Below are 17892 nucleotides of genomic sequence, written 5' to 3' on the forward strand. Positions count from 1 at the left end.
ACACTAAGTCTAAAAATGAATCAGCATTCTGGAAATAGCTGACTAGTTTTGTGTACATGCATGTGTGTATGTACACATCTGATCACGTGCAGCCCAAATCATAAGAGCAGCTGTATTTATGAGTCACGTCATCTCTAGTCCATGCACACTGCAGACAATGTGTAACTGTGACATTTCCAACTTGAACTCAGCTACGTTTAAGTTCAGCATAAAACCTCCATCATTTAGCCCATACTATTAATTACCCTGAGCACCTGATGAACATGCCATAAACCACACAACAAAACTGCACATCAAAGATCAGAGTTAAGGTTCTGCAAGCATTTTTTCCTGGCATTCCCCACCCTCCAGATGCAAAACAAGCATTGTACAGTAGACCTAAAGTGCTATTAAAGAGAAGGTACCCTGTGTGGATATATTAACATGTAAAATAGCAAGGCTCTCCAGCATAAGAGTGACTTCAGAAACAGCAAGGTAAAAACATGTTTCAGTTTTGAAAAGTTACAGAGGTGTAAAAGCCTCAGACACTGGACAACATCACTGCAATACTGGATCTAAAGGATTTATACACAAAGAAAAAACTTAAAAAACCCCACTCTTCTAACATTATATAGTCAAAACTTTCCATTAATTCCTATAATATGAACCACATATAACTCTACACATTTTTAGTTACTATCTCTTGAACAGACAGACAAGAAGAGGCACAGTTCCTTGCATTGTTACCTGAGGAAAAAACCCTAAAACTCAAGTTCTATTTTACCTTATCAAAGGACCACTGAACAAAAATTAGGCAAACGAACAGTGCTCAGTTTACTCATATGGAAACTTTTCTGTTTTATTCTAATGGGATGGAAGATTGTTGTACAGCAAGCTCTCCTCTTGCTGTACAACAGGACCCAGCTGCACATGATCTCCTATGTTAAGGCAGTATCAGAACTGGAAACCACTATCTGTACTTCTCAGCACACACCACAGTCCCACCTGGATCAGAGGAGCCCTAGGGAAAAGACTGGGGGATAGCTGTCGCCATGACTTAGCCCATCTCCTGAGGATACACCGATGTCTGGAGCAGGCTACAGGATGGATAAGTAGTCTGTGCAGTCCAGAGGCACAGCCACCAAAAAACCTGTCTGCAACAGCAGAGTGAGGAGCAACGGGGTGTTCCCCAGGCCTGAGAGTCTGGGACCATATCTGTGCTTTTGATCCATGAACCAACATTGGAAGAAGTCTTTTGCTTCCCTGCCTGCTGACAGCTTAGAGGGTCCTTGGCTTTTGAGACTGAACAGGAGCTCCATAGACCTGGAGCAAGCAGGGCCCCATTCACCTGCAATACCATCTCCCTTTGCTGCACCAAACCACTGCTTATTAGCATCAATGATACCTAAGGGCAACAAAATACACAGAGAGAAACTCTGTAGGACCTTGCAATGCAGAAGCCCACGGAAGGCAGATTTTGTATTGAGAGTGCCTCACATTTTCATCCTGGCATTAAGGATATTTTTGAGTAATTAAATGTTCTATCAGTTATATAATTGTAAGTGCTTAGAAAACTTTTATTTGCTTAATTATAAGCATCACAAGAAGTAGACTACAACACCAAACTTTTAAACATGGTGTTCATTTTTGCGATCAGTTATTGGTAACTGATTGGTTCTCCATCGATTTCCTGCTCTGAAATCTTAACACATTTTGCAAGTTACTTTGAATTTAAATCACCTGGAAGAAGCTGAGATACAATACAGAACTCTATACAGCACAGGGCTAATGAATTACAAAAAGCATGGATAACAATGCCTTGACGAGTATTTAGCCCCTAAATTACTTGACAAAACTAATCATAATGCTTGGTGTTTTTCTCCCCTTCCAAGTGTCAAGGCTTGTTCCTTCAAGTAGGAAAAGTACCTTATGAAATAAACTGCCTTAAGAACTATGAAACAGTAACTCTAACAATGTAGTTAATTTTTCTTGTTTCCTTTCATGCTAGGTATATTCATTTTAATTTACCCAGCCTGAATCACCTCTGAATGAGTTTTTAATATTGACTTTTTGTCTACATTAAACATGCTTATTGACACAGTGTGCTTGGTCAAATCATGCTTCTGAGCAGTGCTAATGAAGTTTCTATTTGTACTATAATTTTTCAGTTGTACCTTCCCTGAAACCCTGGCTCTCAGCACAACTGCAATACCATGCAACTAAAAAAATCAGAAGACCTGTCTTTCTCAAAACAATTAAAAACTGTCTTGCTAAGGTACAGTTGCACCAAACATTCAGGACCTCAAGCAAGCCATCAGGAAACACTTTCTAATAGTCCTGCAAGTATCCACTGTTTGATCAAAGCATTGGGCAGAGGTTCATCAATCCCCAGGCTTTGAAGGCTCAAGCATTAAAGAAAGACAATGGATTTCAAGATAGGGAAGAATGGTCACCTGAGATGGTAAAGATTTCATCATGCACAGCCCCCAGCCATTGAGATCTAGCCCACCTAGTACCTATCAGCCCCAGATGACAGCATAATAACCTTTCTTATGGTCATCCCCATTTATGTATCAGCTGCCAAAATTGAAGATGAAGAAGTTCAGCCATGTAGCAAAGGACCCTCTCAGATGAGCCGAAGATGCCTATGGGATAAAGGTGGCATTGATGAACTGCTCACACTTAGTTCTGCAGACTGTGGCACATTCTGGTTCTCTGCTGCTCAGGCACTGCCTGCAAAACCAGACACATTTCCATCACTTTCAGAGCAATTCAGAACTACCACATAGCCCAGTGGAATCTGAAGACCCAACTTATCACACCATGTCCTTCAAAGCTGAGCTAAGAAAGAAGTAATTGTCACTATCTGTGACCTGGACACAAAGCATTTCGTTCTGAGAAAAATCTTCCCTTTGTCGCTCAAAAAACTCAACAAGTGAATCAGCTGTAAGCAACACTTTAGACAACAAGGTCTACCCACATTTCACCTTTACACTTTGTGAGTGAGTCTGGGAACAAAACTAATTTCACCTAGTGCAGTTCAATACCTGTGGCCCAACAAAAGAGATTCTGCTAGAACTTTAGTCAAACTGGCAATTTCTTACTGCCAGCAGCTGAGGGACAGATATTTGATCTTATCACAACCTCTTTGAAGGACTTAACATCACTCTCCCTGAACTGTTTTTCCCTTGCCAGCAAAGAAGAGAGGTAACCAGTGTATGGAATAGCTCAACTCCTTCCTTGAGGATGGTAGTCAGGAACTTTAAGGTTGCTCAAAACCTTACAAAGCTATACAGCATGACTGAATAATATAATAATTCTTTATTGATGGGGCTGTGACTGGGATATCCGTATTGTCAACTAGGTAAGACAAAGGTTGATGTTACTTGCACTTCAGATGTCCACCTTCAGCTGCTCACATGAATGGGGTGGGGGGCAGCTGCATGTTTCCCTTGCTGATACAAGCTGCTGTTCATACAGCTGTTGCTCCTGAAGGCTGATCTAGATGGCAGTCCTAAACCCTGAAGCATTGCAGCAGACCTGGGCATGCTATATTAGCTGATAAAATATGCTTAGACATTGTACTTGAATTTTTAAGAACTCCCTGACTTTATTATAGCCAGCACGTTGACGACCTACCATTTAAACAAATATTCAAGGGGATGTGTTCTCTGCTTCAATTTATCAGATGTTAGAGCTACAGACTTGCAGCTGAAACCAGAATCTGTTGAACCAGCTTTAGACAGTAGCTTCTGTCAAGGAGGTGCAGAGAGAGCTCTTCCCCCATTTCAGTTTATTCTACTACTCCAACAACCCAGAGACAAAGGTATCTCTCCAAGAATAAACAAGGTGCCAAAAGTTGATGTGACCACCTCTAAGAGCTCCCAAAACACAAATCAAGCAATAGTATTCCTCAATCAACATCCCAACACTTTCTTTATTGAAGTCACCTTAACCACAAGTTTTCCTTGAAGTATTTGTGCTCTAGCTCAACTAGAAGCCTGTGTACTTTGTCTCAAGTTCCTGCTGTTAAACTACACTTCAAGTGGAACACAATTCCCAAACTCACTGCCACAAAGTTGAAAAAAGTTACATCCTGTAATTGCATCTTTCTAATCCCACTTTCCTAACCTTACTAAACTGAAAACACAAAACAAGATGAAGCTAAATATTTCATCAAGTTAAGAAATACAGAAAATGAAACACATGCAAGGTGGGCACTAGATCAGAGGAGCACGTACAATTAATATATTGCAGGAGTCACTCATCGAATAATGTTAGGGTACTATTTTTATCTCCAAGTGATTCCATAAGCAGAGTCTAACACATGTGAAGACCTAAGACAGAGAGCCGAGAATATCACTTCTCACAGGATTCTTTCTTCCGTGTCTCAGAAGTCTCAGAAGATGCATAACCAAAGACCAGACACTACAAAAATCCTCCATGCAGGGCTCCTCATGGAGGAAAGATGAGACAGAAATAACACACAAGAGATTTCAGCCACAGCACTTGAAGGGAATCCCACTGCTGGGGAGGGGTGCAAGCATCATGAGACCTCATCTTCCCACGCTCAAAACTACCATCACAGGGCTGGTCAAAAGAATTTAGAAGAAAGGCACAGCCATTCAAGGACATCAAATACCCAAAAACCCAATCATAGTGCTGAGGTAAGGCAACTGGGAGCCTTGCCTAAATCTACACTTGTTAACACACATCCCAAATTACTTCTCAGGCAGCTTCAGCTTCTTTCCAGGAACAACTGCAAATATGCAGTCCAGAGAGCTCCCCAACCATACAAAACTATTTCGAACAGTCATGATTTCTTTGACAAAAAATGGATGAGTAATGTAAGTGCAGGAAGAGGTCACCAGACCATTTGGATGTAAAGATGACACTGTTACCAACTAAAGGCTCCAGCGACTTCCTGAATAAGTAATAATGGAGGTGAGTCTAAGAATACACCTATCACACCTACGTGAGTAAGCCAGCCAACTCATTACAAAAGGTAAGTCTTATGCCAAAGCCTTCCTTTACTTCCAAACAATGAGGCCAAACTGAACATGACTCAAATCTATTATTCCCCAAGCTACAAGTTATTTTGGTTTTGTGGAACAAAGCTCTTAAACCTTGACCAGACCAAGAGGCACTGAAGGTGCATGTTAGTCAAGCAAAGACATCATCCAATTTTTTTTTTTTCAGTTTGAGAGAAGCCAAAGGGCATGAAATGGGAGATGCAGGAGCCACAACTAAAACAGTTAACTGCTGGGAGAAGCAAGCTCATGGGGACAATATTTTGCCAGAGATCAAGCAGATATCAAGCACAGAGGAGTGTGCCTATGCCACATATCTTCTGCAAGAACAAAGGTTTTCCGATTGCCTGTTTTAAGAAAAAAGTGCAACTCCTCCTCCAGTTGTTTTGATAATTTAAGTACACTCCCTTCAGTTCTTTTCTGAGATGGCTGTGCCAGATCTCTTATTTACTGTATTCACAGGAGTGGAAATAGCAACCACAAAAGTTTTTTTGTATTAACAGGAAGGCTGAGAAAGGAATTGAATCTACCTTCACCCATTATGTGCTGCTGCAGCCCTTTGAAGGCTGCCTTCTTAAAGTGTGGAGAGGAAGAACACAGGAGTAGAAAAAAAATTGTGCCAAACAGCCCTGAAGCCCATAGAGTCCTGAGGAAAACATCGCCTTTACCCTGAATTAGCCATCAATGAGTGAAGCTATCAAGGGATGGCTTGGAAGGCCCTTACTTTGAAATAAATATCACAGAATCATAACATGTTTGGGTTGGAAGGGACCTTGAAGATGATCTAGTTCCAACCCCACCGCTATGGGCAGGGACACCCTCCACTATTCCAGGTTGCTCCAAGTCCCATCCAACCTGGCATTGAGCACTTCCAGGGATGGGGCTTCCACAACCTCTGTGGGCAATCTGTGCCAGTGCCTCAACACCCTCACAATGAACAATTTCGCCCTAATACCTAAGCTCAGCCTACTCTCTTTGAGTTTGAACCCATTCCCCCTTGTTCTGTCCCTAAACGCTCTCGTAAATAGTCCTGCCCCATCTTTCCTCTAAGTTCCCGTCAGGTACTAAAAGGATATGGAAATACGGGACTAGATGATCGTCAGAGGTCCCTTCCAACCGTAACAATTCTGTGAAATACACACAGAGCAGAGCCCAGGGGGCAGCTCGGGGCGGGAGAACTCTCACGCCGGGCCGAGGTTCCCGCAGGAGGCTCTTTGGGGCTAAAGGAGCAGATTGGCAGCGCAGCGGCGGCTGTGGCGCGGCTCCCCCTCTGCCCAGGCCGTGCCCGTGCCCCCTCCCGCAGGCCCGGCCCCGGCCCAGCCCCACACCGCGGCCCGCGCCGCGGGGGAAAGGCCCGTACCTTGAAGTACCCGCCCTCGTAGAGCGTGTTGGGGGGCCCGAAGATCGCCACCTCCCAGTTGTAGAGGTCGGACTCGTCGACCAGGGTGATGCGGAAGCCTTCGACCGGCTCCTCCTGCAGCGACTTCAGCTCCAGCATCAGCGCCTTCTGCGAGCTGCTCATCTGCTGCTGGGCCATGGCGCGGCGCGGCCCCCGCCGCGGCCGCCTCCTCGCTCCCGGTGCCGCTCCCGGTGGTCCCGGTGCCGGTGGTGCCGGTGCCGCCCCCGCCCCTCCCCGCGCTGACGGCCCCGCCGCCGCCACTTCCTTTTGTGACGGCGCCGCTCGCGCTGACCTCAGCGCGCCGCGCCGGCCCCGCCCCCGCCGCTCCGTTAGCCACGCCCCCCGCGCTCCCGGGCCACGCCCCTCCCGCACGCCCGGCCGTGCTCCGGCGCACAGCCAGGCCACGCCCCGCCTCGCCCCGAGCCACGCCCCGCCGCACGCGCTGCCGCGCGCCACGCCCCCCGCCGCGTGCCTTTAAAGGGGCCGCGCTCGCCGGCGCTGTGGCCGCCCGGGAGGAGGAGTCAGGGGGTGAAGTGGGGATGGGAGCCAGACGCAGGGTTGTGGTGTAGCCAGCGATCACAAAATCACAGCATCAAGTCGTTTGGAAAAGATCTGTGACAGCATCATAGTCCAACCTATGACCCAACACCACCACTGAGTGCCACGTCCAGTCTTTCCTTAAACAACTCCAGAGACAATGGCCCCATCACCCCCCCTGGGCATCCCATTCCAATGCATAATGACCCTTTCTGTGAAGAAATTCTTCCTAATATCCACCTTGTGCCTTCCCTGGGACAGCTTGAGACATTAAGCCATTAGCGAGTGTCCACAGGAGGGCCTCAAGGATGTTGAAGGTTCTAGAGGGTGGCTCCTCCGTGTGAGGAGCAGCTTCGGGCACTTGGCCTGTTCAGCCTGGAGAAAAGTCTGAGGGGAGACCTCACTACAGCTCCTCGTGAGAGGCAGAGCACAGGCAGAAACTGATCTCTTCTCTGTTACAGGACCTGAGAGGATGGCATCAAGCTGCGTCAGGGGAGGTTTAGCTTGGATATCAGGAAAAAGTTTTTCACCAGAGGGTAGTTGGGCAGTGGAACAGGCTCCGCAAAGACACAGTTCAAGAAGCATTTGGACAATGTTCTCAGGCACAGGGTGTGACTCTTGGGGTGCCCTGTGTATGGCCAGGAGTTGGACTCCATGGTGCTGAAGGTTCCCTGCCAACTCAGCTTAAACTGTGATTCTGTGATTCTATATGCCCTCCTCCTGTCACTGGCTGCCTGGGAAAACAGACTGACCCGCAGCTACACCTTCCTGTCAGGGAGCTGCAGACAGTGATAAAGACCCCCTGGGTTTCCCCTTCTCCAGGCTAAACACCCCCAGCTCCCTCAGCTGCTCGTCGCAGGACATGGATCCCAGACCTTTCACCGGTTCCATTGCCCTTCTCTGAAATTGTTCCAGCACGTCAATCTCCTTCCTGGATTGGGGGGCCCAGAACCGGACACAGCACTTGAAGTGCCTCACCAGTGCCAAGTACAGGGCAAGGATCATTTCCCTAATCCTGCTGCTTTTATTATTATTGATCCAAGTCACGATACCACTGGCCTTCTTGTCCACCTGGGCAAACTGCTGTTGTGTCACGTTCAGCTCCTATCAAGCAGTCCCAGGTCCTTTCTCACTGGGCAGCTTTCCAGCCATTCTACCCCAAACCTGGAGCTGCAGGAGCTCTTGTGACCCAGGGACAGGACCTGGCACTTGGCCTTATTGAACCTCACACAATTGGTCTATCCAGCCAGCCTGTCTAGATAGTCACAGGTCATGAGAGGGTACAACAGCGCATGGTTTGCCCACTGACACGCACCCGTGGTCACAAGACAGATGTTTTTGTACAGAGCATGGTTTTTGAGGAGTGAACTCACATGACTCAGGGCCCCATAGAAATCCTGTAGCAGCTCCCAAGCTGCAGTAGGACGCAAATAGACAGCTGCCATCCCTCACCCCAACATGTTGTTCTCACATTCTCCACAGATGTGTGATGTAGTCACACCAGAACATACCATTTCCAGCCTTCCTGCCATTCCGTGGCTTGGCTAAGGGTGAAAAATGCTTGCAGAAGTGTAGAGATCTATCAAACTGTAAGCATGAGCCAGCACCTGTTCCTTAGTGAGTATTTAATGAATAACATAAATAATATTCATTAAAAAAATAAAGAAAGAAAAATAACAGTAATTGTCCAGGAAGAGGATGACCCATTTCTGCTTGGCATTTCTTTCATCCTTCTGCTCATGGCAGGGCTCAGGCCACCTCACAGGGGCACCTGCTCCTTGGGAAAACAGGTTGGATGATGTGTCCCCTCATCCCTATGTCATTACATGGCTTCAACCTTCTTCTTTGCCCCCATCACCTCCCAGGCTTTCCCATCCCAATGACAATCCTGTAGACATGGGTGACCACTGGATCAATCTCCTGTACTTTCCAAAGCTATGGACTTTCCCAAAGGCACAGGACTGACAGCCAGGGCCCTGTGTGTTGGTGGGAGATCATGCAGCTGGGCAGCCTGAACTGCAGAGGGACCTTGAAGTGTCTCCCTGACACTTGGCAGCCTTGGCTCTGGCTCCCTCTGCAGACCTTGGCCCAGGGAGGAGAGCAGGAAGCAGCAGTTTTCCCCAAGCTCCAGCTGCTCCCAGAAAAAATTTGCTGTTTTCCAGTGAAATGCAAGGCACCCTTCCCCTTGTCCCTGAGACTGCTCTGCTTGCCCTTCTCCTGCCTCTTGAGCTTTCCCCAGAGTCGCCCCCGTTACCGTCTCCAGAGGTGCCCCAGCACTGTCGGTGGTACCTGGACCAGGGCTTCTGATTGCCTCCAAGCTATAAAATACTCCAGCCCTTGCAAAATCCCATCTCACCCTGGACAATGTCCCTGTGGGGACTGGCATCAATCTTCTCATGGAGCTGGGATGAGTTCTTGCTCAGTGCCACTTGGGTAATACGGAGAAACATCCCTCATCCATCAGGAGCTTGACTGATTGCTGAAATAAAGTGTGTGCTCCCCTACAGGGACAGGTCAGCCACTGGAACAGGTCAGTGGCTGTGGCTCACTCTTCACCACCTTGGACTGAGCTCAGATTTACTGAAAGCTGCTTAATTCAGCTCTCACTTCCTCAATGGGGGGCTGGAGGGCTGGATCATGAAACACTGTTTTTCAGAGAAACTGCTTGCAGGCTGGGCAGCACCATGCTGTGTGTGTTTTCTGGTGGAAGTTCGATCCCATGTTCATTTTATTTATGTCAGTGGAATAGAACAGAAAAGAATTGACTGTTTCTGTTTCTGTTGGAAGGGACTACAGCAATCCTCCAATTCAACTGCCTGACCAATTCAGGGCTGACCAAAAGTTCAAGAATGTTGTTCAGGGCATTATCCAAATGTCCCTTAAACACTGACAGGCTGGGGGCATTAGCCACCTCAATAGCTTGCCTATTCTGTCCACCCACTCTGCAAAGAAACGCTTCCTGATGCCAAGTCTAAACCTCTCCTGGCTTGTCTTTGAACCATTCCACGTGTCCTATCACTGGATACCTGGAAGAGCTGAGTACTTCCCTCTCTACTTTCCCTCTTCAGGAATCTGTAGAGAGCATTACCTCAAACCCCCTTTCTCCAAACTAGACAAGCCCAAAGTCCTCAGCTCCTCATCAAAAGACATTCATCCAGCCTTTTCACCACCTTTGTTGCACTCCACAGGACATATTAATGGATCTTCACATGCTTCTTAAGTTCTCCTTAGTTGATGGACATAACTCAAGCTGTGACTTCTGTGCTGATGCCAGCCAGCAAAGACCTGGTCTATTAATATGGCATCCCAGCTTGCTGGTAAAACATGGATTTGCTCATGCGTGGAGAAAAATGTACAGGAGCCAAGCTCTTTTGGTACTGTACTGCCCTCAAAACATCTTTTTTTTGCAGTCAGCCTCCAGCACAGGCTTTGTCTCAACCTGCCTCATGCTGGAAGAGATGGAAGAAAAAAAGTTTGGAGTTATTCAGGATTTATCTCTGCCTGATGCCTGTCTTGAATGTTAATGTAAGATGTAATCATGCAAGGCAAAAAGTAAAGCAAGCCCTGGTGTATTCAAGAGAGCAGACTGCAAATTTTCCATCATGTCTGCTTTCAGAAAAGGTATTGGTCTTTTTTCCCTCTGATTTTTTCCCCTTTCCTGCAAAAACATTCAACACTCAAAGAAAATAGAAACTGTTGAAGCAACAGGGCATTTTGAAGCCTGTGCTGCCTGGCAGCCCCCTCCAAGGCTCCTGCCTGCATTTCTGCCTGTGCTTTCAGGGAGGTTCAGCTGCTCTGCCTGGTGTCCCGTTCCCCTGAATCCAGGCTGCCCTGAGGCTAGGATAACTTTTTTGATTTTTCATATGGCATTTCTCACCTCCAATCACCTCTGATATATCATCGTGAAAGGATGAAGCCTTCTTCTCCTCCTCCTTCAGCTGCTCTCCCATGGGTGGTCACAGCTCACCTGCAAGCAGCACTTTACATGGGGTGTGCTCTGCCACAAACAGTATTGTCCCTTTTTATATTTTCTTTTATTTTCACCTGAATGAATCAGTTTGTTCTTTGGGCTCACAGAACAAGAAATAGGGTCTGATGTGGGAACATAGGTCTCCAGGCAAGACAAGACTCACTGGGAGAGGAGGAAGCTACACATACCATTAATCCAGTCTCCAGCAGCAGAACTTGTCACTGTAAACTGGACCCCAAGGTGCCACTAATACAATCGGTTAAATCTGACTTGAAAACTTCTAGGTCCTTTGCTTTGTTATTATCAGCTGTTTTTAATATCTCTCTTCCTCATTTATTTCTTTCTTCCTGTGAGCTGTGTTCACAAAGGATGACAAACTGAGAGTTAACTCCTCTGCTTAGCAACAGCAGAAGCTTTGAAAATGCAAACCTGTCTTGGTGTCACATTAGAGGGTTACTGCTCCATGAGCTGTCAGAGAGAGAGGACAAGAGGTGGGAAGATGTGGGAGTGCCTGTGTGACTCGATTCTCAGGACAGATTCCTCTCATGTGATACTTTTCACTGCTTTATCTAATTTCTTTCCTGAGTGGCTCAAAGGATGAGATACCTGTTCCTTCTGCAGGAGAACTGGATTCCCCTGGGATAAAATCCAATACCATCAACACCTTTTCCTCTCCTCCTGCCTCTTCCCTACGCCTGTGCTTTGGTGAAACATCAGCAGGGGTCCTGGGGACTCTGGGCTGGACTTTAACATCTTCTAACCCCCAGCAAGTCAGATGGTGAAGTGATGAAGAAGATTAGGCAGGCAATAGGAGTTCTGCTTAGCCTACAGCTACCCTGCCAGGAGCCCTTTGTAGCTTAAGGAATAAGCAGCTGTTCCTTGGGCTGTATTGAAACAGAGGACACCTGCAGGTCCACTTCATCACTGTCCTGCCCCAAAGTTGGCCCTAAACAGCTTAAGATATATTTGTCCAACCAGTTCTTTTGTATTTGTCCTTCAGATTGCCCAAAGTGGAAATTCATGTGCTCCTAGGTCAATGTGGTTCAGCTCTGGACTCAGCTTCTCTTCCTCTTTGAGACCTCATAGGTCTCCCCACCACCCAAATTTTACCCAGTTTTTTCTTACCAAGACCATTGTAGGGGTATGGAAGACAGAGAAAAGGGCCAAGATTATTTCCTCTGTCTCCTTCCTGAAGTGCCATTGCCCTGGTTGGGTGCAAATCTCCAGCAGAGGCCACAGAGCTGTTGGCAGCCCATCATTCCCACAGTGGCAGCAAACGTTGCCTATGGAACAAGGAGAAATAGCACCTGGGGTTTGCAGGCTAGTTTTGCTGCCCTGGAGGGGCAGTAATGGAGGAATCTGGGGTTACTTCTTTTATTTACACTAGATACCTCAGTCCCAGACCAGACGACAGACAAGCACCATCATGATGGATCTCAACCCTGACACAAAAACTCTGGTGCCAAAGAAAGATTTCCCCACAAAACTCCCTGAGCATTTAGTAAGGAAAATCAAAATGTGGTTATCTGGTCTGCTGCCCAAGTGAACAATGCGTTATTAGTGCATGGGATGAGTCTCACCTCAAAAAAAAAACCAAACAAAAACCCCAAAAGAACAGTTGCACAAGTGCCCTCACCTTCCCATTGACACCTACGTAAGTTCCTTTATCTGGGGAGCAGAGCATCAGAGTACTCAAGCAAAGTAATTGTCAATCTTTGAGAATAAAAGTCTGTCCACAATTCTCCTTCTGGCTCCCTTTCACCTAAAAATGGGGCAAGCTCATCCTCAGGCAGAGCTCATCACAGGGATGAAAAGATGCTTTTGAGCATCAGTCAGCAGCATCTGGGTTAACAGGAGCCTCCTACATCAATGTAGCCACCAGCAGGGTAATGCAAAGTTTGGAAGATTCAGAGCAAGGAGAAGAAAAATGTAGAGAAAACCAGTTCTTTAGTGGAGCTTATTCTTTTTCCTTATTTTGATTTGGTCTTTTTTCTGTTTGTTTTAATTTGAATAAAGTTGGCTCTTTTTTTTTTTTTGCCTTTCAACTCCAGTTTGCTCTTTTAAAATGGATGAAGTCCATCACAAGGGCTTGATAAAAGAGTGCTGTCACAATGCCTGCTTCTCCCATTCAGCTGATGAATAAATTATAAGTGCATTACAATGCTACTTCAGCTGTGATTCCAGGGCCTAAGGAGTGTGACGACTGTGACCTTAGTGGTTTGAATTTCCAAGAGTTTGTGTACCTGGCTGTTCAGGTCACCTTACACCTTCTATTCTGGGCTCAGTGCGCAGAATATCTGAGCCTTTTCAAGCTGCCAGCTACAGGGACAGTCTTCCAGCTGCCCACAGGGGTGGTGGTATGTGCTGTGGTCTTCAGAGATTCATGATCTCACAGAGATCATAGAAATGTTGAGTTGGAAGGAAGGGACTCATCAGGATTCTGTTGAAACCTGAAATGACTGTTACCCCCCTCCAAAGCAGCAAGCTGTGGAACACAATTCTTTATTGATGGGGCTGTGACTGGGGTATCCATATTGCTCAGTCCCAGGAATAGTTTCTGTGTTGAGAGCTGGAATTTTAGGTTCTTCTTGATGCACAAGACATCCCTGTCTCCAGCATTCTGGTGTGGCTGAGATGGCATGGATGCCAGCACCACTGGGATAAGGTAGCATGGGCTGTGCTCTGAGAGACATCAGCCTAAGCCAACATCCCCAGTGTTTCACCTTCACCTCACCCACAGGATCAGCTGTGTGGGGTGGGTGACCATCAAGGAGGGACTAACAGCTATCCCCATTCCTGGGGATGAGCCATCTCTGTAGGCAGGCGTTAGCAGCAGAGTGAAGGAGCTGGAGTACACAGAGCAGCTGCCTGATGGATTCACCAGACCCTGCTTTTACCCTCAGAGTAAAGGGTACTTTACCCTTGTACTTCTGCAGAAGCCATGGTGGGGATGGATAGCATTTTGAAGATAGTGAGTGAGGGGGAGGAGGAAGCCCTCTGGACTCACACCATTCCTGCTTAGGGGCACCAACACCATGTACCATCCTGAATGGCATAATATCAGCTCTTGTCAGCTGAGCTTACAATGCTCTCACTCGTTGCCATACCTTGGGTGATCTCTGTGGGCTTGTCTCCAGGATCAATGCACTCATCTTCTGCCAGTAACTCAAATGCAGGCCCAGCAAGGTGTAGATGAAGATGCATGGCTCAGATCTTGCCTGAGGCTTTGAAAACTGACCATAAGAAGACTTTCCATTAGGAATTAGGGAAGGCCAAGTGAATTGAATTAGAGCTTGCTTTGCTGAGGCTGAATTTGACCTTTTTGTGACTCTTCCCATATTAAATATGAACAGATCCAGAGGAAGAAAACCAAACTGCAGCATAAGCACCAAGCCCAAGGCATGGCCAGCAGGCTTGGGTGGCTGAATAGGAGAAGGAATCTCTTGGGTGAAAAGGTTCAGAGAGGGTTAGGGGCAGGGGATCCTCCCTTAGCATCTCCACCTCCAACTTCCTAACAAAGAGATGCTCTTCTGAACAACTGCTTGTAGGGCTTGTGTGCCACATGTAATGTCTCACTCTGCTGTATGCACCAGTAGGTTGTGAGCTCTGGAAACTGCTTTGTGGTGAGTGTGAAGCAGAACTGGGCAGGGAAACACCCTTGCACCAATCCTGAAAACTGCTCTGGGCACTCATATGTAGAAAGGAAGAGGCTGAACTTTCCTGCAGGAGCCTGAATCATTGGGAGCGTAATTGATGCAAATTTCCCAGACAGGTGAACAAGTCTGGAAAAGCCTTCCTGCCTATCCTGAGCATGCTGAGAGATGCTGTCATCTCCACCCTGGGGCTTGCTGTCCATGGAAATTTTGAAAGAACTTCTGTGGGGTCTTAAAAAAACAAATAGAAAACCACTGAGTTCACAAGGCTGAAACCCTCCAGCATTGTCCATGTTGGAAAGCAGTGCTCACACACCCTCTTGGAGAAGGGAGGGATGGGAGCCTGCAAGGACTGTTCAGGAGGTTGATTGTCTTCCTCTTGGCTCCACCAGCTGCTCTGCATTCCTGTCCCCTCCAACCACCCCTTGCTGATTACCCCATTTCCATCAGCACCCTGTTGCAGACCTTGGGGCAACCACAGTTATACTCCTGCCTTGTTTTTGTGACTGAGGCTGGAGGGCTCAGACCTGCAAAAGGGTCCCTGGGGCACATGGACAGGGTAGAGCATGGCTGTGCCCTGCAGGTGCTGTCCCTCAATGCTTTGTTGTGCCAACATCTCAATCCCCATCTACAGCTGCCTGTAGGGCCAGGTATATCTCCTCCAGACTTGTTTACCTGCTGTGAGATTTCCATTAATTAACCTCATGCTTCTCCATCCTGCAGGGAACCCATTGGCTGCACCCACCTGAAACTCTCAATCTACAGTAGCTTTGGCACATCCCATTTCCTTGTCCCATCTAGCATATCTCAGGCCTTCTGCCTGGCCTCTACGGTGGGTTCTTTCCCTCTTCTAACCTGCAGCTGCCAATTCAAGGGCAGAAAGTGTGCAAAAAGAGCCAACAGCCATGTTTGTGTCTGGATGTACATCAGGGACAATTCATTCTGCAGAATTCCCATTTTAAAGATGGAGAAAGCTCTGATGCTGTCCCGAACAATAAGCTGTGGTTTTTATCTCAAAGGGGTCTGGTTTTCCTATGTTTTTTTCCATTTCAAGGATCTAGAAGAGTAGGAGGGAGGGAGCTTAAGATCTAAGCCTTTGCATCAGGACCCTCATTTGCACAGTGTTTTAAACTAATATGCTTTTCTTCTTGTCTTTGACACATTAAGTGGTGCTGCAGGGGAGGCTTTCAGCTGGGTGAGCTGGCTGTAGTCTGGTCCTATGGGTCTGCATCTCCTTATCTCCAAGATAATCAAAGGCCCTTACTTTGCTTTTTCCCTGGGCAAGTTAAAAAAACTGTGAACATACTTACCAGTGGTCAAGAAGAACCAAAAAAAAGGCAAGTTTTAGCTATTTCTCTCTTCATGCTGCCCCTTAGGTATGAGAGTGGGGTAAAGCAGAAAAGGCCTATGGGGTGGAGGCCTCTCCCTCCTCAGGAAAAATGTGCAGAGCAGGGGTTGCAAGATGGGAACAGAGGAATCAGTAAGGACTTTCAGAGGAGTGAATTCTTCTCTCTGCAAATAAGCAGCCAACATTCCACGAAGGCCACAAAAATTAGATAAAAGCCTTTCTCCACCTCAAGCATGTTTTTCTCTCAGCATCCATTTTTAATTTATTTATCTATGTTTTTTTTCTTTAAGTGCAGCACTGGTGAGCAGTGCCAGGACACTCAGATCCTTCCCTAAGCATTAGAGCATGTGCTCAGCTTCAGACATGCAGAGTTTTTCCCTAGAGTGAGACATACTTTCATTTACTTGAATGCTTACAAGCGAAAGAAATTAGAAGGGAGGGTTTGCACACAGTATGCTTATTTGTCCGATAACACTATAAAGCTGCTTCTTCCAGAGCAATTTTCAATGCCATAGGGCATTTTTCTGTGGGGCTTCTTCATACATGTGAAAATATTGTCCCATTGACTTTACTACCCTAATCTCATTTTTGTTTACAGTCATCTATATACTGACTTTCACATATTAAATATATATACATATATGCTTCTTTCACATCTACTTGCTGTTTAGAAACCTGCAAAAGCAGTCGAAAGTTCTGATAACAGAGTACAATCAAATTACCCTGCTGTTACTCCTCATATTCTGATGATTAATAAATAATAAAAGCCATTTGAGTAATATTTTATCTGGGGCTCTTGGAAAATAGGAGCTCATTAAACTCCTGGCTGTTCCTATCCATGGAGGTGTTTCCGAAATGTTGGTAAAGCAGGAGAAAACAAAAGGATTCTCACTTATTGAATCATGGAATCAGAATGGCTTGGGTTGGGAGGGACCTGTAAAGAGCATCTGGTTCCACGCCCCAGCAGCGAGCAGGGACATCTTCAACTAGAGCAGGTGGCTCAGGGCCTTGTCCAACCTGGTCTTGATGTTTCCAGGGAAGGGGCATCCACCACCTCTCTGACAGGCTGTAGTGGTTTAGCCCCAGCCAGCAGCCAAGCCCCAGGCAGCCACTCTCCCTGATGGGATTGGGCCAAGAATTGAAGCAGTAAAAGTGAGAAAATGTGTGGCTTGAGATAAAGAGAGTTTGATAGGAAAAGCAAAAGCCACACATGCAAGCAAAGCAAAACAAGGAATTAATCCACTGCTTCCCATGGGCAGGCAGGTGTTCAGCCATCTTCAGGAGAGCCAGGGATCTATCACACATAATGGTTACTTGGGAAGACAAATACCATCACTCCAAATGTCTCCCTACCTCCTTCTCAACACTTTAGATACTGAGCATGATTTCATATGGTCTGGAATCAGTTTGATGAATTTGGTCACCTGTCTTGGCTGTGTCTACTCCCAGCTTCCTCTGCACCCCAAGTCTTCTTGCCAGTGTGGTGGTATGAGAAGCAGAAAAGGCTTTGGCTCTTTCTTACCACTCAGCAATAACAAAAACATGTCTATGTTATTAACACTGTGTTCAGCACAAACTCAAAACACAGCCACATAACTGTGAAGAAAGCCAGCTCTGTAGAAAATTAACTCTACCCTAGCCACTGTACTCTAAACCAGCACACAGGTTTGTACTTTTTTTTTATAGCACAGACCTGAGAGCTGGATGCAGTGCTCCAGGTGGGTCTCAGCAGAGCAGAGCAGAGGGGCAGAATCCCCTCCCTGCCCTGCTGCCCACAGGGCTCTGGATGCAGCCCAGGACACGTTTGGCTCTCTGGGCTGTGAGTGCCATGGCTGGGCCATGTGCAGCCTCTCACCCCCAGCACCCCCAAGCCCTTCTGGGCAGGGCTGCTCTGGGGCTGTTCATGCCCAGCCTGTGCTGGTACCAGGGGTTGCTCCTACCCAAGTGTGCTTGGCCTTGTTGAACCTCATGAGATT

General features: G+C 46.9%; 1 protein-coding gene and 1 long non-coding RNA gene across 2 annotated transcripts in view; both read right to left on the reverse strand.

Moving 5' to 3' along the window:
* Window positions 1–6667, reverse strand: part of LOC129133110 (ubiquitin-conjugating enzyme E2 R2) — a 54328-nt gene extending 47661 nt beyond the window's left edge. Inside the window, exon 1 of the mRNA XM_054652722.2 lies at window positions 6370–6667. Coding sequence (XP_054508697.1) covers window positions 6370–6546 — 177 coding nt within the window. The 5' untranslated portion in view covers window positions 6547–6667. The remainder of the gene's footprint in view (window positions 1–6369) is intronic.
* Window positions 6668–8561: 1894 nt separating this feature from the next.
* Window positions 8562–17657, reverse strand: LOC129132532 (uncharacterized). The gene is made up of 6 exons (XR_008535839.2): window positions 16809–17657; window positions 15879–16080; window positions 14023–14148; window positions 12041–12198; window positions 10823–11269; window positions 8562–10394 (listed from the first exon to the last, which is right to left on the reverse strand). It is a non-coding gene; the product is annotated as an uncharacterized LOC129132532 (long non-coding RNA).
* Window positions 17658–17892: the final 235 nt, after the last annotated feature.

This window comes from Agelaius phoeniceus, chromosome Z (genome assembly GCF_051311805.1).
Source record: "Agelaius phoeniceus isolate bAgePho1 chromosome Z, bAgePho1.hap1, whole genome shotgun sequence".
Lineage (NCBI taxonomy): Eukaryota > Metazoa > Chordata > Aves > Passeriformes > Icteridae > Agelaius > Agelaius phoeniceus.